Source organism: Columba livia, chromosome 1, assembly GCF_036013475.1.
Source record: "Columba livia isolate bColLiv1 breed racing homer chromosome 1, bColLiv1.pat.W.v2, whole genome shotgun sequence".
In the NCBI taxonomy this organism is placed as follows: Eukaryota; Metazoa; Chordata; class Aves; order Columbiformes; family Columbidae; genus Columba; species Columba livia.
Genome location: NC_088602.1, coordinates 28004742 through 28028498, shown reverse-complemented (window position 1 = coordinate 28028498; position 23757 = coordinate 28004742). Strand labels below are relative to the sequence as shown.

At 37.7% G+C, this 23757-nt stretch overlaps 1 protein-coding gene across 4 annotated transcripts in view; it reads left to right on the top strand.

Annotated features, from left to right (window-relative positions):
* TRPC4 (transient receptor potential cation channel subfamily C member 4) overlaps window positions 1–23757 on the top strand; it is a 152189-nt gene that overhangs the window by 89038 nt on the left and 39394 nt on the right. For 3 of the 4 annotated variants that reach the window (XM_005501865.4, XM_065052368.1, XM_021286884.2), the window contains exon 4: window positions 19337–19673. In XM_005501865.4, the coding sequence (XP_005501922.2) occupies window positions 19337–19673 (337 nt within the window). Of the gene's footprint in view, window positions 1–19336; window positions 19674–23757 lie in introns of those variants that run through there. The other variant, XM_065052385.1, reaches the window with a different exon arrangement.

Below are 23757 nucleotides of genomic sequence, written 5' to 3'. Positions count from 1 at the left end.
ACATTTAAACATACTTTATCCTTTTTATTGGCACACTCCAGGAATCTCAAGATCCATATTTATTTGTTCATCACCCTTTGTCTCCTCTTTTTTCTTATACTCCATCCCTTTTCTTACTGAACTGCAGAGACCATTGCCCACTGACCGTTCTCTGTTGCCCTACCCACAGGGCTGATATTACTGCAAGTTTTCCAAGACCCCATCCACTGCCACTGCTTTTGCCTCTCAAAAAGGGAGTATTAGAGACCCACAGCAGCAGGAGGTAGAAGGAGATTGAAGCTTAGACACAATCTTTCCCTAGGCTGAACACCAGGAAAATGGCGTCTCAGACCCATATGTTCTCATGCATTTCTGTTGAATCTTGTTTTCCGTAATCTATGGACTCTGTCTTGGGAGACAAGGCAGATCAATCAGGACTTGTAGCACCAAAAACCATTGTAAAGAAACACAGGTCAAAGGAAACTTCTCTTGTTTTCCAGGTTCAGTTAGGGAAGAAACAGTATGGCTAAGTAGAGAGGACAGTGGATTTTACTCCTTCCTTTTATACCAGCTTGCTCAGTGCTTTTGGAAAGATGATTGCAAGTTAGAATAAAAAATAAAGTATAGGTATCTGCAACTTCTGTCTAACATAGTATGTATGTAAACTCCCTAATAATTAAAAGATTTAGTGGAATAATCAGTTGGGTCAGTATCTCTGCCTGATGGCTGTTCATCCAGTCACTGAAATCCACATATCTTGAGTTTCCCTGTGCCTTATTCATACCTCAGCTGCAAAAGAATGCCCAAAGGGGTACATGAACTCCTTCCTCTGTCTGAAGAGGTGTTCCTTGAGAGTGCCATAACCATGGAGAGTGCCCCAAATTACCCTGCTTTGGAGTTGTCTCAGTCCTTTCTGATGAAGTTGAGAAGTATACTTCAGGTCAGCTTGCAAGGTGGACTTTGGGGCGCAGCTAACCCACAGTCTATACATAGCTTCAACATCAGTTTCCATGTCAGTCGCACTGGGTGGATCTTTGGCCTCTTGTCTTTCCACAAGGACCCAGTGCTTTTGTCTACATGCGGCAGTGCACCTTCAACCACTTATCACCCTCTATTATGTATTGGGATTATAGGATCTTCAGGACAGATTTTGCCATGTTGTTTACGGCTTTTTTGCACTGTGCCCAGAATAATCAAGCCATAGTTACAGACAGGGCCACTTTGTGCTATTGTAACACCTTGAGAGCAGTAATTACGTTATAAGGCTGATTTCAGCTGCTAATGATGGAGGGTAAAATGAATATAGAAAAAATAACTTTTTTTTTTTTTTTTTCCCCCAATTTCTTAAGGCTTTCATTTTACTTCTTTTGTGAATAATGCACTCATGGCACAGGAAAACTAATCATCTAATGGTTCATTTTTGCTTAATGAATGAAACTAATCCAACCTACTTCAGCAGAAAGAGCGTATGGATAGAGAAACCTATGGTATTCATTAACTCAGCTTCTGCTTTTTTGTTACTTGATAAAGCTTCTGCTTAGACCTACTACGGAACCGCTCTATTTCTTATGCTTGACTGAAATTTGGAGGAATTTTTAAAGTTTGTATCTGCCTAAAAGAATGTCTTATTGGGTCAGGAAAGGAGATTTTTATTTGCTCTGTGAATACAGTATCATCCATTTCTTCACCTTAAAATAAAATCTTAGCTTTCTTTTAAAACATGGCAACAAAATAGAGATAATGCCTTTTGAGCACAAAAGTCCAGAAGAAAATGCTGTTACCAGTCACAGCTTCAGTTGTCTGGAAAACAAGATATCAATATCTGCTAAATACTGTTGTAGGGACAGAAGGAAGGGGAAAATCATGATGAGTTTTTTACTGAAAAATTAGGAAAATCTTCCTAGTTTTGTTACTTAAAGAAATCAATTTTATTTCATTAGTATCACCAGTGAATATAAAATATTACTAGTCTTTCTTCTATGTTGCTTAACTTTCCTGGTAATTTCACTTATGTTTATATGGTGCCAGATTTACAGGACCTGACCCAACCTAAAAGCAGTGCAAAGGCATGCTGAACTACAATGAACAGAGGAGATAACTGAAAACATGTTTTTTTCTCAATGCTGTTTTAATTTTGCATTAAATTTGGTCTCACAGTAGTGGAAGCAGACCATTTAGTAAACTATGTGTGCTACAAGTTGTGCTTTGAAGATACACTCAGGTTCTAATCTACTTATCTGATATGTAACTGCTTTCAGTTTTCTCTTTTCATGCTTAGACAAACGCTTAGGAAGCCTGGGACAAAGAACTGAGATTGCAGACTCATCCTGACTTGTACATTCCAAATCAGAAAGCATGTCAGGGATTCGAATGATCAACAGTTTTCCTTTATACAACATGTAGATAGGCTGAAGAGAGTCCAGAGGAGGACTGCAAAGATGATCAAAGGACTGGGAAGCTGCCATATGAGGAAAGGGTGAGACAACTGCGCTTGTTCAACCTTGAGAAAAGAAAGCTTAGGCGGGACCTCATCGCCATGTTCCAGTATTTAACGGGTGGCTACATAACAGATGGGGACTCCCTTTTTACAGGGAGTCACATAGAAAAGACTGGGGGTTAATAGGTACTAGTTACTCCTAGGGAGATTCTGACTGGACACAAGAGGGAAGTTTTTCACAATGAGCTATTGGAATAATCTCTCCAGGGAGATTATTGGTGGACTTCCCAACATTAGACACTTTTAAGATTTAGCTGGACAGGATGCTTGTCTAGACTGTGCTTTTGCCAAGAAAGGTTGGAGCAGATGATCCTTGTGGTCCCTTCCAACCTGGTGTTCTATGACTCCATGATTTCCTGTGTCATAAATCTCAGTCTTGTGCAGATGTCTCAGACATACTTGGGCATGTCAAATGGTATGAGAAATGTAGGAATTGAAATCTTTTTAAGGTCTACCTGTAGTTTTCAAGTGAGCTACGTGTGTGAGCTCCTGTTAAGCTCACTAATTTACAGTAAATGGGTCCTACAATATGTTTCAGCTGAACAGGTACCAGGGATCAACTTAGTTTCCTAGGCACAAGTGTCTAGTGTTATTTGAGATAACCAAAACTACCTGAGATGAATAAACAGAGCTGGTAGATATAGCACAATACCTACAAGGGATATGTGCCCTTCCAGACCAGGAACCAGAGGCCACAAAACCTCAGGACATCTAAAACAGCACTAGATGTCTGTATGTAGGTAACTGAATTGTATTGCCAGACGTAACAAATTTTTTCCTAGGATACATCAACTGTATTAACTAGATAGTCACTGATGATGGAAACTTAGCTAAATAATGCACACTACTTACATGTGTCTGAATTTAGGTGTTTCAGCCTCAAGCTGGATCCCTAGTCCGTGGTAGTCATTCATGGAACGGAATAGATACTTCCAGAATATTATTGTCTTCATATAATCTAAAATGAGATTATTTGCCATTTGGAGCTATCTTTGGCTGGTTAACAGAGATCCTGATGGCTGTCTTAAACCACAATTTCTATAGATAAAGTTATAATGGAATTTATTTCAACTTGGCTGTGTGGTTTTGCAATATTCAGAGTTTCTCTGAAATGCTGCCATCTTCTAGTGATAGCATAGGAAAGAAAATGCCTTCTGTCATCGCTATTTTATACTGTCACTTGCTTCTCAATACCATCCACAATAGCAACTGGCAGTGGTTCTTAGAGAATAATACAGTGGTGTGATTTGGTAAGCACTGTTTATTTTCTTTACTATCCAGTGACTTGCCACTATTCTTGACCAGCTCCATACAACTATGTGTCCATTGTGTAGGGGCAAATTTCCCTGTCCTCTGCATATGTGATTGAATAGCATCTTGACAGCGCTAACTGCTTAAATTGATGTGTTTCTTTGCCTCCTCTCTGTTCTTCCCTGAAACAATGAATCTATTAGTATTTCCACTCAGGTTTTAGTTTCATTTTTGGCTTAAATTCTGTAATCTCTGTAGAATCTTCAAATAGGGTGTTTTATTATTTTTATAATTATTGTTTTTCAGCTTTAATTCAGGTCCTGCCATGGTAATTTGATATTTTCTGTTCCATTATTGTACTCATATCAGATACTCCTCTAATGAAAGATGTAAAGTTTTAGCAAGGCAAAAGGCTAAAGAAACTGGTGTTGTGATACTTTGCAGAAATAAGACATTTTGATGAAAGATTTTAAGAAAGTGAAAACTCTTCTGCTAAGGAGAGAATAGGCTCAGTTGCTGGTGAACACTTGCAAACAAGCAAGGACTTAATAAGGAAGAATTGTACAGAATGTTTGGAGGAGAAAACCAAAGGTGAATGCATATGTATAAAAAATGAAAAAAATCCTGAGCTGAACATCCTCCGGCACGTTCTTTATTACATCAAATCATCGCTTTTATGTTTTGACTGTGTTTCTTTCCTGAATAACGATGTGAAAATGTGAGGTCCTTAACATTTGTGAGAGAGAAAGACCAATGCATGTCTTCAGCAGGTAGAAATTGCTAAAGGTCTACAAATACAGGATCTACCTCATTAATTTTTAGGTGGATGGAGAGGTAAAGGAAGTGTTTTACTCTGCCTGTTGTACAGAAAAGATAATAATATTTGATTATCAGGGTAATGTAGTCATTTAAATTAGAAGTTGTTCTAAATAGCTAACTGTAAGGGCTTCATTAGCAGCGCTGTTACGGTTCACAAAAAGACATGACTCAATTATGCGGCATTTGACATTAAGACAAGCTGACACTGTAACAGAAGGTAAAAAAGGTTTGACACACTATCAATAAAATCAGTTCAAGTTCTGGACTTTTTTTTCTGCCCTCTTAATAGCATGCAGAAAGAATGTAGAAGTAGCCTTTCCTGTGGTCTGCTTGTGCTATCAGTCCCTGACTCATTCCACATAACCTCAGGTATTTAACTGAGGTACCTATGTCAGCAGCCTAGCCTTGAGTGCCTTCATAGTCTATGGAAAGAGACAGACATCTCCAGACAGCAACTCAGGCCATCTAAGAGGAAAATCATTTTTTTTCACTACTTATCTTGCTTAAACTTATTGCAGAGGAGACATGGGATAACTAGATGTGTTGTACAGGCTAAAAAGAAGGCAGAATACTTGAAGAAGAGCATGTAATTTCTGGAAGGTAGATAATAGTAGGAATAAGATAATTTTTACAGTTTTGGTGTTCTGTTGTTCTGAGAACTGGAAGAGCCCCTTAAGCTGACATAGATGAACGTGTTTACAGGAATCCCTTTGGCAGTCCAAGATGCAGCTGCCCTTCTAATGCACCGTGTGATCTAAGGGTCTGCCTTAGCAGGTCAGTTCAGAGAGAAACCAAGTTTACCACAGGGACATATTATGGATTCATTGTGTCAGGAGAGAACAGAGAGGAAGCAAAGAAACACAGCAACTTAAGCAGTTAGCACTGTCAAGATGCTATTCAATCAGATATGCAGAGGACACTGAATAAGTATTTCATTTCACTGCCTATAACCCTATTCTCAATACAAATGCATTAGTCAAGTCACATTAAAGGCATAATCACACTTGAACAAAGACAGGTCATTTTCATTCCAGTAAGTTAAGGTTAGGTCTTCCTAACCTGGCTGTGAAAATTTGCTCTTTGCTCTGTCCTGAACCTTGGCAAAAGTAGTCAGGAAGTAGGAGCACTTTTAGTTTTCAGTGACAGATCTTTCAGGTATAATCAATGCAAATTCCAGTGTGCAAATGATGATTAAACAGGACCTTATCAATACTTAAGGCTATATTGGTTTGAAGTTGGCTGGCTTTTCAGTTGCAGCTTTTTCAGTTAGAGTAAACGTACCTGACCACAGAAACACCACTTGGACACTAACTACATCTGTGGTGCAAGAGATGTCATTGACCTTAAATGTAGAAAGGCTTTCAACGTTATTTCTCACTATATTGTTGTATCCAAGTTAGAACGTTACAGTTGAGATGGAAGAACAAGATGGGTAAATACTGTTTGGCTGATCATATTCAGAGGGCTGTGGTTAATAGGTCACACTCACAGGTGAAAGCTGCAGTTCAGCAAAGATCTGTACTGGCCTGAATTTATCAGTGGCCTGGAGAAGATGGAGGAGTCCACTCTTAGAAAAGTTTGGAGAAGACACTAAGTTAGAGGGACGAGCTGATATGCCCAAGGCAGGGCTGCCATTTAGAGAGACCAAGACAGGCTGGAGGAAGAGGATGACAGGAGCCTAGTGAAAATCAACAAGGACAAATGCAAAGTCTTGAACTTGGGAAGAAAGAAGCTCCTGCAGTGACACAGGCTGGGGACTGACTGCCTGGCAGCAATGCAGAAAAGGAGCTGGAGGTGCAAGCACCTTCAGCTCAACAAGGGCCAGCAGCAAAGAAGGCTAACAATAACTTGGGCTATATTAACAGGAACATAGCGTAAGTGAGGTAAGTGATTGTCACCCTCTAATCAGCACTCATTCAACCACATCTGGGTACTGCATCCAGGTTCGGGTCCTTCAGTGCAAAAGATGCATAGATAAACTGGAGATGGTGTGGGGCTGGAGCACTTGCCCTCTGAGAAGAAATGGAGGGAGCAGGGCAGATACAGCCTGCAGCAGAGATGACTTCAGATGGAACCAGCATCACCCCCTCAGTGACTACAAGGAAGTCATTGAGGATGTGGAGCCAGGCTCTTTACATGGTGCACAGTAGAAGGACAATAAACAACGGGCATCAGTTGCAAGAATGCAAGTTTGGAGTGGATATAAAGAAAAAAACTTTCCCCACGTGGACAGTCAGGCAGTGGAACAGGTTTTCTAGATGTGTTGTGCTATCTCCATCCTTGGTGATTTTCAAGACTTAACTGGATAAAGCCCTGAGCACCCCAGTCTGGTCTCAGAGGTGGCCCTGGTTTGAGCAAGTGATTGGACAAGAGACCTCCTGAGGTCACTTCCACCCTGAATTATCCTGTGATCCAATGACAGGAACTGAGGAGCCATATTCACTGAGTGCTTGGAAGTGTCTGTGAAGTTGTCAAGTGTACAGAGGATGACAGATACTTGCCTCTCTCCTGTGGTATTAAGAAATCTGACTTTGTTAGTCTTTCTCATACATGTTTGCTGGTATATGCCCTGGCATTTCATCTGGAAGTATAACTAGAGCAATGTTTTTGTATTTTCTTAACCCTTGAATGCTTTTAAGGGTATAGAAAGAATATTCCTGTTGTTATTAATATCATAGCTATATTCCAGGGATATTTAACTTTGCGTATAGTTCAATAGGTTTGAAATAACCAAGAAGCATGAATTCTCAAATTATTAATGAAGGCAAGGGCTAGATCAGTATAAGATAATTTATTAAGTCAGAAGATAGAATATGAAAATGTTCAATTTATTTTTTCCCCTATAATAAAACACAAATACTTAGCAATAAGATTAAATATAACAACAACAACAAAATTAAAACAATGGACTATTAGCAATTGTGAATTATTTTTCCTTTACCAACTTGTCAACATATATGATGTTGCTATCTCAAAACATTTAGGTGACAATTATTTTGTAATTTTCAACAGGAAAATTAAAGCAAAGAATTTCCCTTCTTTCTACTTTCCTTCCTTAACAAATGCAACTAATATAAATTGACCATAGTCATAACACTGCCAATATAAATATTCTTCCAATACAAACATAAATATTATTATCTCAGCCTTGGGTCCTTTTGCTTCTACCATCCCTCAATTTCAATGGAAAAGCTGGATTTTGGGACAAGTCTCACAGAGTCAGTACTTTATAAAAACATTTCCCCAAAGCAGTAGTGAGATACATCTGCCATCGAGTCTTCTTTTCAAAATGGGAGGTGAGTTTTTGCCTTTGTGAGGTTAGAGAATTAAGGGTTTGCTGTGTCAGATCTCTTGTTGGGGTTTCTAAAATTCCCCACGAAAAAAACCCTGATGTGACATTATCTTTGAAGTTCTGAAATGAAGCACTGAAGGAGCTCACAGTTAAAACTTAGGGGTTCTGCCACTGTTTCCTCATACAATTACAGAGTAATTTAGTTGACATTATAGTTCAGTTACCAAGTATAGATTATTTTGGCTGCTGTTCTCTCTGCCTTTCACTGAGGTGTTTGGATGCTGAAGAAATCACAACTGTGGTGGTGGAGGCTGGAGTCAGGAGTGCTACAGCCTCTGTTGGGTTGGACCCAACTGGGCAGCCGTAGTAATAGGGAGGAATGGGAGTCTTGACACCATCACCTCAGCAAGGGTGTATTTCAGGAGTAAATTTGAGAGGGACATTTGGTAAAGAAGAGGTCTTACTTCCCTGATTAACGTATTTGATGGTATGAGCATGAGACCTTTACAGCTGCAGGCTGGATGTTGTGGAGAAAAACAGATACTGAACATGACTCTAGCTCAGGAGGCATCACCCAGCCTGCCTGTGGGTCAAGGCAGAAGTACTTAGCTGGCCAATTTTGTTAAAGTCTGTATGTTATGCATAAGTGCGGGGTATGTGAAAAGTACATGTGCAATCTAAATTTAAATTGCACATCACATAGGAACCTCTGTTTCTGTAAGTTTGCTTGGGTTTTTTCTCCGTATTCACTTACCTCTGATGATACAATAAGTTTCTTTAATTATAACCAGGGGCTGATTCTTGAATTTCAGTTTAGGGAATCATGGTTTTATGTATATGATCAAGATACATCTGCTTAATACCACAGAAGAGTGCAAAGGAAGCAGAAGAAAATATTCCTTCAGAGTATCAGTAAGCTATCTTTCACAAGGATTAAAGAACAGCTTCTTCTTAGAAATGTACCCTTTCTGACTTGCTAGAGCAGAAGCTAGGGCATGCATGTCATGCAGGCAGCGACAACAGCCCATGGAGTATATTTTTCTGTCAGTGAACAAATTGTTTGTGATTTGTCAAGGAAGAATGTAGCCTCAAACCTTCAGGGACTGAAACACAGCCTTTGCTTATATCATTCCACATATGCCTCTTCCACCTCTAGCTTTTTGCAAATTATCATTTTCCTACACATTTTAAATAAAATATATTCCTTGACCTGGAACTATAAGCCAATGTGTTCTACTTCATCTGCATAAGAAATAACTATGGAAGTTGGGCAAACAAAAACATCTTCTGAGTTATCCATTTTCTAGGAGCATGCAATGAATTTTAGAAGCACCAGTCTAACACAGAAATGTATGACATAAATCAGTAAAATATTGTGCAAGGTCTTTGATATGTTGTCTGTACTGATAAATGAAAGCAAACCATAGCCTGACCCTAGGGCTTAGAGATGCCAAGGGATTTTTATGCAAACAGGCTACAGCAAGTTGCAGATTTGCCTTGTGTAGAGGTGGCAAGAGATGTGAGAAATGGAACCAAACAAGAACAAATAGGTAGTGGGGGTGACTGGAGTCCGGGGCTCAAATTCAGCCACTGTTTGATTTCTTCAGTGTAGGTATAACCTGAACATCCCTGAAGGTGATGCATATGTAAAACTAAAGTAAAACAGGCTCTTCATTTGTTCCTTCAGTGCTCTGGTTCTTCACCATGAAAGAAACTGGCAGTGTTCACACACCTCTGTGTACAAGAACAGTGAGAATAGCTCCAGTTTTTCATTTGAGGTAGCAAACTCTAATGTTTTGCCACAAATGGCAGAGCTGTGTAAGGACAAAGAACTACCCAAGGACTGTCACGATTTCTTCAGGCTGGAAGATGCTGTGTACACAGAATTCCATTAACAGATATTGTAGGTATCTTCCCATTATGGGAAAGAACAGTATTTCTTAGGTCTGTTCACAAGAGAAGGTTATTTTCTTCAACCACAACCTATTCTGAAGTATAAAGGAGCTTTTGGAGAGCAGCGGTTTTGAGCAAACAATTACACTCCCTGCAGTTCTTTCCAAAGTTCATATTTTGTGTTTAAACCACAGAAGCTGCCCATGGTGATTATCAGTCAGCCATTCAAGAGCAGTGCCTCTGAACTCATTTAGGGCAAAACTGGGAAGAAAGGTGAATCGTACATATAATGAAAAAATTGAAAAACATCATCTCTGAAGGCCAGGAGGAAGGTTCATGAAGGCCGTACTTGACTGTTATAATTGATGCATCTGCTACAGGGTCACACGCATTTTGTCTCAGAATAGTGGTCAATGAGCATCACTGCCAAAGATCTATCATTTGAGCTTAGTCTTTATGCAGGAACTAGGTGATTAATCTGATTTCTTAGCCTTTAACATTCCCAGATAAACACCAGGCATGTTAAACAAAGATGAAAAGCATTCAAGTATTTGAAGAGAAAGAAAAGCAGACTGACTTACTATATACATTCTGTTCCTAAGTCTTAATGAAACTGTAAAGCCAGACCTCCCTACAACATGTTAATAGAGAATGTTCAAGAGAAAAATATGCAGTTTATTGCTTTATTTAGTCTGAATGCGTTTGTAATCAGTCTGTGTTTTTTATTTTTCCCTTATCCCTCTAATTCTGTGTTCAGTCAGCCTTCAAACGAGTGTTATGCTTTCCAAAAAACTGGATTCACACTGATTTTGGGGAACTTTGGCACCTTCAATTCCATACAATCTTCGCATAATAAACAGCCAGTTCTAAAGAAAGTGGAAAACCTTGGAGATCTGTTGTTGGTTCTTTTATCACTTGGCTGGAACAGCATAAGCTTGGAGTAAAGAACAGTTGAGCTCATATCCATTTTTCACATCAGGATGCAGGATGGCACCTCATAAAACTGAGCAAACAGAATAAAACCTCAATTTGCATGGTGCTAATGGAAGGGGATTACTATTGTTTTTACAGAAAAAAATCACATAACATGACAAAGTGTTACAGCTCCAGGAAGGTTTATTTTCACAGAAATAGCCTGAAAATGGAGAAAATAAGGAAGAAAAAATTTTGTAGTCATGTTTCTTCCAAACAGCTCAATACCCTGCTCAAATCCAAAAGGACATTCAAGAGGGAAAACTGAAGCTAAGGATGCCTCACTACCTTGTTTCGTGTTTTGGCAACAAACTGCACAAAGGAGGAAAAGGGTAGTCTCCAGTGATGCCAGCAGAAATTCTCAGATGAGCAAGCAATGCCCAGGGGAAGAATCTAGCTTTTCTAGTCCCTTTCCTACTCATCCCTCACTCGGAGCTTTTCCCAGATAATTTTTCTCCAATTAAACTCACACTGCATTCTGTGCTTCAGTTGCTTTAAACATATTTTCAACTCCCTCATGAATTTTGAAAGACTGGTTTATTAATTCGTAACTTTTCCTTCTGGCGAAACAGTAGCTACAAAAAGTAGACAAATGGTACAATGAACTGGATGTGAGGGAAATTATTGATTCTGCCATACAGTGGGATTGTGACTAACTAAAATCCCAACCTCTTCTGGCTGACCAGTTAATGCTAAGAAGCCTTACCAATACAGAACACAAAACCAGCCTGGATGTAAGAAAAATTCTACTGGTAATTGCTGACTGGTTCAGATATGCGGAGTTGGTTTTGTTTGTTTGTTTGTTTGTTTGTTTTATTCTTTTTACAGCCCCTGGGACTGACAACAGGCTATTCTTTATATAAGTGGCTATTTGTTTCCAAGTCAGTTTGAGTCAATAGCATGATTTAGAGGAACTGTATGCCATGAACAGTGCATGGTATCACTACCTGTCTTAATATATAAAGAATTTAGAGTATTGTATTGATTTTGGCCACATAAAAGCAACAAGAACATTTGAGATTATAAATAAAATGTGTTTATAGTCTTGATTTATTCAGAGTTAGAATGAATACTGGGAGAATGATCAACCACTATTTCTGTTCTGTTATCAGTTAGTTTATTTTGTAGAAACTATTGGTGCAGACAGCAAACTTGTTATCAGAGGTATCTGAAGACTGCATGGGGAATAATAGGATTGAAGTGACAGAGATCTAAGCAGATATTTTGGCTATTATGTCTTTTCCCCCACATGATGAACAGATTATTACAGCACAAGTGTTTGAAACAATTGAAATAGTTTTATGTGTTGTTTGGCAACAATATTGTTCAATGATATGAGAAAGACTCTGCCTCTTTTCAAGGGGAATAACCAATGGTGAAAAGGTTCTTAGTAATACCTTGTATTGCTAGAAAAGTAGTTGAAAGCTAAATAAATAAATTCAAACCTGTAAACACAAGTAATGTGATTCTTACTAAGGATTTTGTTTCCCCAGAAAACACTACTTGGCTTAATGCAGTCAGTATATTGGATCATAAAAAATACTTAGTTGAAAGATACCTCTCAAAATCATCTTGTCTGACCTCCTGCTCAGAAGCCGGCTAACTTTGATGTTAAATCAGTTTCCTAAGGAACTTGCCCAGACAAGTTTTGAATATTTACAAGGATGGAGATTCTGCATCTCACCTGGACAACCTATGTCAGTGCTTAACTAGTCTTGTAGGGAAGAATATTTTCCTGAGGTCAAACCAGAATTTCCCTTGATGCAGCTTGAGACCATCCTCATATTTTCATTGTACTCCTGAGAAAAGCCTGCTTTTCTCCATAACCTCCCTTTCATTTGTGTGAGACAGCGAGTCCTCACCATGATTCATCTCTCTTTGAGGCTAAGCACATCCAGCTCTCTTCTTCTCGCCCTGTACATCGTGGGATCCAGCCCAGTAACCTCTTGGAGGTGCCCAGTTGAACTTGCTGAACTTCTGTTGTAGTGGGGGACCCAAAACAGAACACAGAACTCCCGATGTAGTCACACAAATGCCAAAGAGGGAAGAATTATGACCTTCCTTGACATGCTGGCTGTACTTTAGCTACTGCTACCAGACTCTTTTTTTTTCACTACATGAGACCAGGCATTTTCAGTTTCTTCTTTACTAGAGTTCCCAAATCTTCTCTGCAAAATTACTTCCTAGACAGTGAATTCCAGCCTGTACTGTTGCAGAGGGCTATTCTCTTCCAAGTGTAGGATTTTTCATATAAATACTTATTTTTTTGTTAGCTCTGCATGGAAATATGCCAGCTAGTTGTGTGAAAACAGGGATCCAATATAACAGAGGCAAGTTTGTATTGTATTATCTCTAAACATGCTTACAGGGATTCTTTAATTGTTTTTCCCTACAAAAAAGTTTTGAATTGTGGTGAGTCTAATACCTGTCTGGAGTGCGAACTAGAAGTATTATACCAGCATCTCAGTTCTGAAGTCTGGAGCTATTTTACACACTCATCCCAAAGTCCAAGAACTGATTCACTTTGCCACTGGCAAGTTTAACAAGGTTATTCATGCATAGCTGGTTCCTAAGAATTGCATCCTAGTTGCAGTTGCCGTTGCCTTTTCTGTGTAACTGATCAGAAACACTGGAGTTACAGATAAGTCTTGATTTATTTAATAGATATTTAATAGTTTTTTCTGTGCTGATTCATTTTACTGAGAAGGAGCAGTGAATTGAATTAAGAGCTTCTGCTTTTGTTGATGAAGCAAACCAGAAACTTAAAATGTTAAAAATAAAAACTGCAATGCCATTGTTTGTATAATAATGTTCATTAATCCTTTTAATGAAGCATTTAAGATTTTGCTTTTGTGTTTTCCTTTTATTTTGTTTTCTTCTTCCTCATATTTAAGTTAAACAATAGAGCAATTACAATTTTTTAAAACTGCCATTGTATTCTATTCTTGGTGAAAGCAGTGTAAACTCTGGATTTTATGATGAAGGCCTCTATGCTGCGAATTTGTTTCGCTGTAATGGCCTAATCTAAAGCAGGTTGTCCTTGTGATTTAAAAACCGGTGTGCTCTGGAGCTCTGATTCCAAATGAGCTGGCTCATTCCCCTAATGACATAGCTGCAGGCAGAGCTGAGGAAAAGTTGACCCAGTGGTTTGGGTCCAGCAAGAATCATTATTATAATTACAGTCTGCTCCAGTCGGCACTAGACTTAGATGGGATGGACATGAGAAGATTCATAGTAGTTGACAGAGGAATCAGGGCTTCTGGCCTGAGTCAGAAAACAGACAGTATAACTGTACCCAAAGGAGTCCAGAACATGGTCCCTAGCTTTTAGAGAGGAAAATGTAGTGCTGATCCAGTCAATAATGTTGAGGCACTTAAACTGCAATTAAAGGTTGTCTTAATGAACCAGTCCTCACAGAGTAAGTGCCAAAATCCACAAATATAATATTTGTGGAAAGATATAGAAAAGAATATGCAGTGAGAAACAACCTACTAAATTTAGAAGTCTATTTAATGAGGCTGGGACTTGAATCTGTCATTAGTGTCAAGCACCAGTAGATAGAGAATTTTGACATCTAAATTTGAAGGTAAATAATTAGAAAAGCTTGGATTTTCATTAAATATCTGGGAAAATATGTAAAATATGAAAAGTAAAATGTTCTAGACAAATAAAAAGTAATTGGTTTTCACTCTTGTTGAACTGTAGCACAATCATAGGAAAATATGTGTGAGAAAGTAAGAGACCTCAGAGCTAATATTTCCTACCAGCTTGGCTGTAATGGCCTTACAAAACAGCACAACAGAGAATCTGACCATGAAAGTGTTACCAAGAAAATTTATTATAATAGTTTTCTTTTGCTTCCTCCCTCCTAAAAGATCTTTAACATTAATCTCTACATTAATCCTCTATCAGGGATAGTTCTTTGAATCACAGCATAACTCATTTTATATAAATCAAAAAAGAAATCACTTTCATTTGACAGCTTCCATGTCTAGATGAAAAATCACATTATTTTTCTATGTAATATATACTAAACCACCCACTGATCTCAGAATGAGAATTTAATTTGGGCCTCATATTTTGTTATACTGCTTTGTAAGTGTAAAAATGAGCACGTTATTACAAGTAGAGGGTTTTGATATCTTTGCATATTTCCTAATACAATTAAGTAAATACTTAAAGTAATATTGTGCCACTGTAAAATTATATTCTTTATAGTAATTATTATTTTTATAAAAGTATTATTATATAAAGACAATATGTAGTTAATAGTATCACTTGTATTATTTCTTCTGCATTTCCATTGACTGAAGAATATCTGTTATAGTAAAACTAAAGATCAGATTTAATCAGCAGTGAAAATGAAATGCAGGGCTGTGTATATGCTTGGATATCACTAGAATCAAGCTCTGCTATTATTTATACCAGATTATTTTTGCTAGCACTGTGAATAATTTCTGATTTTTACCAGTCTCAGGAAAGAGCCAATTCACAGCATGACTACTAAGAGAATGAATACCAAAACATTTTCAGATGGGCAGACTCTGTGAAAGAGCTAAAGATGTGCAACCAGGATTAATCATTACAGCAAAATCTCTCACATAATTACAAACTGCTGGAAGCTATTGGAAGCCATTGTAATGTGAAAATATAAACTTGCTGATTGCTAATTATATGGAGACAATGTCAAAGTCAAATAACATACAACATAATACTGACAGTACAAAAGATACTTTGAATACCTCAGAATGTAATATATCCAATTAAAGAAAAAAAATTATACTACAGGGAAAATATTTTGGCATCAGCAATGCAGAACTGGCAAATTAATGTCACAGAGTATTTCTATTTCTGGTGGTTGTAAAATATTTGTGTAAAACATTAAAAAAGCAGATTCTTAGCTGCCAGTTCAGCAGAGGACTTACATGACTATTTTACTCTTTGATCATCCTAGATGTGATCTCATCCATTTATACAGGAATTGTCTTATTACTTGGAGCAAGTATTTTTTCCATCTACTTCTACTCTTCCTTTCTAATAAAAAGGTTTACAATAGGTTATAAAACTCATTTGACCAGAGAATTTTGCCACGAAGATTTTTTTTCTTTACTTTTTTTTTTTTAAATGTATAGACATGGGCATTTTAGTGGATAAATCAAAAAGTCTATTGAAATAAGCATACAGGATCAGTGATAAAATATATTAATCACAGATAAACTTACTTGACCTGTATAACCATATGTGACCTATGATTTACACTGTGAGTCCCAGGATGGCTGTCCTACCCCCCGTTCCTGCATGCACTCAAATACTTATTACACTTGAGGACAGGGGGTGCATACACAACATCTTCCCCTCATTTCTTCTGGACAAGAAGGGAGATGCAGTGTGCGATAACAAGTTCCTCATCTTTGGGCAGCTGAGGAACAAGTCTATAGGGTCACCATTGAGTGCATTTTTCTTGCCATCAGGGTTCCCCAGCTGTTCTCCATTCAAGAACTTCCCTCATTATTCAGCTAATATAATAAGAATATAATATCACTACTGAATATATTTCACAGCATATGATGATGGTCTCTCAACCACAAAAACTGAGCATGTAGTCAAATATGTGAAAATTAATTTGTACATTTTTAATAATGTAATACAATTTTTTGATAAGTGAAGCAGGAAAGCATAACTGTAAAAGAAGTGTCAGTGAGAGATTTAGGGTAATTTTCCACTTGTTTGAAGAAGACACTGTGGAGTGTTTCATAGTGCATGTTATATGGCCAACAAAGCTCAGAACTTCAGTGAAGAGATAGATTGTTTTGTTTCTTCAGGATATTGTTAACCAACCTTGCCAACAGTATTATTAGATAAAAATGTCAGCGTGAAGCTGGATATCTGGACCTCTCAGAAACGCGGTATTTTACCTGTAGACACTGTTGTGGTTTCTGCTATAGACCTTTACCTGTATTACTAGAACTGCTTTCCTAAACATACAACTCTTAAAATGCTGACAGAGTGTTCTATATACTTGCTCCATACTGCATTATTAGTTTCTTCTTATATGTTTTCTGTCTAGTAAGCTATTGAAAGTACATTACTGATGGTGCTCTCCCTAACTCTAGCCACATAAAATGTGTCTTCTGTGCTAATTTTCTCCTACAGTCAGGGGATTCAACCAGTACTAAAGCTGTCCTGTCACACTCAGAATTTGAATAAAAGTATGTGAGATAATTTATTTAAAAATTACAATTTAAAAAATTGACTCTTCAGTGTCCAGGATTTTAAATTTTCTGCACTTTCAGATAAACCTTTTGTGCCGCAGAAAGCAGTCCTTGTCCTTAAGACATAACACCTTACCAATACAGTCATAACATGACTAAATCTAGTATGGGTATTAGGAAACAAAAAACAGTTTTTCAAGCCCGCTCAGAAATTCTTTTCATATTAACATTGATTATTTTGCATATTAATCTGTTTAAGGATTAGAACTAAGCAGCTACTGCCCACCAAGTGCAGAGCACCCTCCAGATGATGCCATCAGCAAGCATCTCCTCCTGGCATGAGGTACCTCTGCATCTGTTCTGGTCTTCCCTACAGGGCAGCCCAGCACTTGTTGAACACTGGAAAAAAACCCCTTCTTTTACTTAATTTCCTCCACATTACAGCAAGGGAAGTATATTCCTTTTTAGCCATGCTTGACAAGGAGCAGGAGCCTTCATCTACCACCACTGCTAGCCACTGGAAGTTGTTCCTTCACTGGAGTCTCCAACACGATGAGAGTGGCCAAAAGGTCTTGAGAAAGGGGACACAGGCAAGACTTAGGAAATGATTACTTTCAGGTGAGATGGTACATAATGGGAAGATATTATGAAGAAGGGGAAACAAACATGGATCTGGCAAAAAGAAAAAAAGAAAGTTTACTCAGGAATTAGTGCACGAGTCATATTTTTTCACTAGTCAGGCAAAACACTAATCTGTACCTGTGCAAGCAAACTGAGGTGAAAAATTTTATAGGGAGACCCTTGTTAAAAACTTGACAAAACCATAAGTTAGAAACCATCTTCTCTGATTACGTGCAGTGTTATTGCATGCATTTCTATCTTGAAACAAACAGCCTGAAACCATGCGAATGCACTTTTCCTAACAGGAGAGAACACTGTTACTCTTCTTTAAGGCTATTTTCAAGATGCTTGTGATGTGAGTAAATTATCTTGTCTTTCACAACAGTCAGGGGCAGCTTCAGTTCTGGTGTCTAGTAGGCAAATATGTCTCTGCTAAGGACATTGGTATTTCATTAACATACACCAGGTTTGAATTTGGCGCAGGTTAACATTTCTGACAGAATCCAAACATATATAGAAAGATACATGCTGAATCTTGTTTCATTCCACACTTAATGACATTTTCTCCCAGTGGTAATACCAATGATTTCAGAAACTGTTTAAGAAGTTACCTGTTATTCACCCCCAAATGAACCTGGCTCCTGTGGTTATAAGTATTATCAAAATAATGTAAAATCTAAAACTAGGTGCATCTGATTATAATTCAAATCTGAAATTATTTGGTGTAAATTAGCAATTTTGTTATTTAATAAGATAAAGAAGTTTCTGTGTAGATTTATTAAGTCTTCAGCTAATTATTTAATCCAATGTGTATATATATATATATGCATGTGTGTGATGCAAGGAAAAACTTTAATTAATTTTTTTTTTCCTTTTAAATAAAATGCAATGACTGGCTCTCTTTGATGCATATATTTCTTCAATTGTATATCTCCTATGTCTAGTATACTGCTACTCTGTATCCCTTTGTAAAAAAAAAAAATAGGGAAAATAGGATCTAGTGATGAAATGAAAATCTGAATTAAGACCCTGGAATATAGTTAAAACTTCTTTGAAAATATATCTGAAAAATATGAAGTATTTACTGGGTTTTGGGTTTTTTTGGTGAAAATCAGTTTTAAGATCATATTTTAAAAACCAAAATCACATCATGGAAACAGACCATAAACTGTTGTACGGGATAGGAATTTATATTATGACAAGGATTAGTGAAGCATCGGTGCTTAGTTCATATTGTGCAAGCTCTATGAAATGTATCTGTAACAGTTTTGTCAGTGTCAGTGTAAAAGCATGTAAGCCTGATTTTGAGAGAATTAGCAGGGAACAGACTGAGAATAGTTTGCTCATGGATGTGGAGTTTGGTTTCGCTGTTTACAGATCTCAGTCATGCTTTTCATTTTCATAGTGACTTCCACCTCAGATTCTGTGAATTCTCTACAAATGCTGATTGTTGAATAATGTAAGTGATTGTGAATTTGTTTTGCAGTTTGAAATCAGCTTTCGAGGTACATGTGTTTACCAGTCTGTTGGCTTTTGGTAGTACTCAACTGACAGAGCAGTCAAGCTATATTGTGAAAAGTTAATAGTGATAGCTTTGTACTTTTTTTTTTTTTTGCATTGAAGGAAGGGCAGGCTAACCCAGCCCTGTCATACTGGTGTTATCAGTATGAGTGGTGTTGCACAGACTTTGCTTTGGTTTTTAATCTCTATCCGAAAGTTACTGATTGCAACGTACATAGCATGGGAATAACTTCACAGAGGTAACAAGGAACTAACCATCTTCCTTTCTTCTCTCTGTAGTTTGTTGCTCAGCCCAACTGCCAGCAGCTGCTCGCATCGCGCTGGTACGATGAGTTCCCTGGATGGAGGAGGCGACACTGGGCCGTGAAGATGTTGACCTGTGTTGTGATAGGACTCCTTTTCCCGGTCTTCTCTGTGTGCTACCTGATAGCTCCCAAAAGCCCATTAGGGCTGTTCATCAGAAAGCCATTTATCAAATTTATCTGCCACACTGCATCCTACTTGACTTTTCTGTTCCTGCTATTGCTTGCCTCGCAGCACATTGACAGGTCAGACTTGAGCATGCAGGGACCGCCACCAACCATCGTCGAGTGGATGATATTACCGTGGGTCCTGGGTAAATGTATTACTAAAGAAAATACAGTGAAAAGTGTTTTGACCCCTGTGGTTTTGCCAAGCATTCCTAAGGCAGGAAGATACAGTAGAGAGTTCCGTCATAAATTCTTGAGCTACTAAAACAGGCAAATCGTCCATCTCCTCCAGCACCTAAAAAGAGCAGTAGACAAAATGGGAAGAATTTAAAAACTCAGTGTGTCACCACCTGATATGTAACAGTGAGGGAAAACAAAAAATATCAAGGGTTCCTTCCTGGGATTAAGCAGTGCCCTGAAACATACATATTGATATTCTTCTTAATATCTATTTTCTCCAGGCCAGAAATTGTTCTGATTCTTCTAAGTGTTGATTTTTTTTTTGTTTTGTTAGTCTATTTTTACAAAAGGGTCCATTTGCCACAGTAGTTATTTTTAATGCATTAGAATGTGGCACAGTGTCATTTCTGGAGTGTTATCACTAATCTTTGTTACCAAAAGTATGCATCTTGCTAAAATGGCAGACCCACCTATTGCAAATATTGCCGACCAGCATTGTCAAGTGAGTATTTTCATTAAAATATGCATGCAGAATACTTTTTCTGTGGTAAGAACTTATCACTCAACTTCAAACAAAATATTTTATATCAGAAAGAATAAGAAAATCCCCTAGCATTTTTAAAATGAGGAAAAGGTTACCACTCTGTCCTGATAGATTAAAATAAAAATTTCAATCTGGGATTATTGAAAGTCTATTTTGTGTGGATTATGTCTGCCTTAAATAAGTTCCTGTGTGATAGCTCAGTCCTATTGTATTGGACATTTTAGGTCCTCCATACCTTTTCCTGCCTCCCCTACTAGATGGTATCTCTCTTGTTGTGTTGTGTCTTTTCCCTGTTTCTTATTTTTAGGAACCAACACAAGTTGGACCAGGTCATGCCAAATATACTTGACCTTGACCCAACTTAAACTGTAGAAAGAGACTTAGTAGCCTTAGCTTCAAGAATTTAAGTTTGATATCTTCATTTAAGTTCACATCACATGGGCAAGTTTATACACAAACTTTTCCGAAATTATTTGGTGAGGGTTTGATACTATCACTTCTCCCAGAGTTTCCATTAAGGTGCTGTTTCTATTCACTTTTGCAACTTTTCCCAAACACCTGGCTTTTTGCTTAGAGCAACCAAACTGACAAGGTTTTTGGCATCATCAATCATGTATAATTTGCAATGCAGTGTTGAAATTATACTACACCAACTGGCAGTGCCTGATATTACAGAGAATGAGTCAGTGGCTATTCCTCTATATGTTCCTCAGAAGAGCACTGTGGGAAGCAGGAGGCAGGGCTTCATCTGTCTTTAATTTAAGCAAACAAGCATGTGTGACTGAAAACCCTGTGTGCACTTACTTGTCAGGAACCTCTCAGAAGGACCTGCCTTCCACAGATGAACTGCTTTCTGAGATTTCCCCCATGATAGTACAGGATAACACACCACCAGCCTTCACTGTAAGGTGTGTTGTCCTTCACTGGGTAAATATTGCTACTAACATTAAAAAAGCCAATATCTAGAATTATTGGAAATGAATTAATCAATCCGACAGATGGCTTCAACTGACATTTCCTACAGACAAGTTAAACTGACTTCAGTGGGTGAGTCACATTTAATTATTAAAAAAAAATTCCTCCAGTAAGTTTTCCCAGTTTTATACCATCAAGAAATAAGTAACCAATATAAAAACAATTAGTTTGATACATTACTTCCTTAGAAATAGATTCTACAATGCTGAGGAGGATCAGGGGGCTCTTCTGTGCTATCCCATGCCCAGAGGAGATATTAGTGTAATAGCGTTTCTGTCCAGCCTTCCAAAGTAGTAGGTGGTCAGTATCTATCCAGATTTCACAGTATTCTGAGGCCGAAGAATAATAAAAGCAAATGTGTGGCTGACAAATAGATCTTCACACACCAAAGTGGGTTTTATAATTAACCCTTCTCTTTAAAAAAATAAATTAGAGGCTGGAGAAAAAGGCACAATTTTAGAAGGGCAAGGGCTAGTTACAGCTAAAGGCAGTTCTAAAATTTTGGTGACTTAGTCCTCTCCAGAAAATGCGCAGTGGGAAAAGGAAGAACTTCCATCGCCCCCAACCTCTGACACTGTTGTTTGCTTATGAAAGGGTTTAACTAACTTAGCATCCCAAAACACTTTTTTGAAGAAGCTATTAACCCTGAGAATTATGACTATCAATATGATTATCATTCCTAAAAGTAGCATTAATATTTGCAGCATAGACTCATACAGCCAGATTACAGCAGTACTGCTTGTGCTAAATAAGCCCTTCCTCTGCAAGCAAGACATGTCAAGTCAAGGGAACTGCTTGAATAAACAAATTTTTATGAGGAGGAATGAAGATCAAGAAATACCATGTGGTCAGATAGCTTGTGGTTAATCTAAACTGTAATCTTCAAAGAAACGATACCTTCCAAAATGTCTTGCATCCAAAACAATGTATTTACACACTGATCTCTAGCGGTTCCTAACTAGTGGTTTCCTGTAGTTCCAGTTGCATGTTTTCTGGGTTTAGCTTTCAGACTTTGGTTGCTGCAGTGCCTTAGCCCATCCGTGGTAATCTCAGGCAATTAATAAGGTACCTAAATTCTCTCTGTCGTTGAAGGAGACAGACACATCTCCACAGGACAGTTCAGCTCACAGCGTGTGATGAGTGTGTCTATTTCAGCTTTTTTGTTGTTTGTTTGTTAGGAATGAATCTCAGCCAAAACATGCTGTTTTCATATTCACACACATATGAACTTTGGTCAACTCATCTTTTGATAAAGTAGTTTTTTCAAGTCTTTATCAACAAGCTACGGTTAGTTTCCAAGCCACAATTTAGTCTATTATCCCACTTCTACAAACTATACAGTTATGCAGTATCCTTACAAAGACTAACACAGCACTCTTGAATTATTCAAGGGAGAATAAATCTGAGGTACATAGGTATATATCTTTGTGTTTTCTGCATGTAGATGAAAAATGTTGAAGTCTGAGACAAAACTAATGTGGTTCTAGGGCTACATTTTTTCTCTGAAATTAGAAACATAACCAAGTAAACCCTTTTCCTAAAGCAAAGGTTATCCTGCAGCAGCCACAGCATGTCAAAACTATTAACTTTTTAAACAATATATTTCTTTGTTTGTCTTTTTCTTAATTCAAATAGCTCTGTCTGCAATTTGCATTTTAATAGCTATCTCCCTTAAAATTAAGAAAGAGGAACTCTACTTTCCAGGCTTCTTATCAACATGAATTTCAGCATGAGTGTATTTCATAGAACTTAAAAAGTTTCATGATTGTCCACAACAATCTAACATTTCCAACAATCAAACAGTAATTAGCATTTACCAGGTACTATGTAATAAAAGGCTGTGCATAATTAGCACATATTAAAAGTGTCACTAGAGTAGGAGGCTCAAAGGAAAAAAACCTGTATTGGACTGCATTTCCATGGAGACTATCGATTTTACATTTTAAAAGTCTCTTAAGGAAACTTCTGCATTAATTTTGTCTTTTACATGATTAGATGATTACACAAGTGGTGTTACAGTATGTGGTGATTATTCATGGAACAATAAGTCAGTTTAACAATGCTAATGTTATAGCTTTAAAAAGCAGTTGTGGGAAAATTGCTTGGGAAGAAGAATCAGAATCTCCTGTTCTTGCACTGGAACAAATAAGAAACAAGTTTTGCTGGTAAGGAAAATTAATTTGTTCTTCTTATGAGCCATTGATTCAGATCTCCCAAACATGCCAGATGCTTCACACTACAGAAACATAGGCTTGTTTCCTATATTTGGGAATCCATCATAAGGGAACAGGAAAAACAAGAACGCAATCTTGTGAAAAAAGGTGAGGAAGAACAATATTTTCCAACATCAAATTCTCCATTCAGTTGCTGAGTCATCATGCTCTGAGCGTGACAACAGCGATGCAAAGAGGAAATCACATAAGACCTGACCTCACCCTTTGTGTGCCTTGACTGCAGCCCATGTAAGAATCATTTTGATGCCTATAGACTTCCCATGCCTGTTCTTCTGGCCTAAACTCTAGCCTCAAACC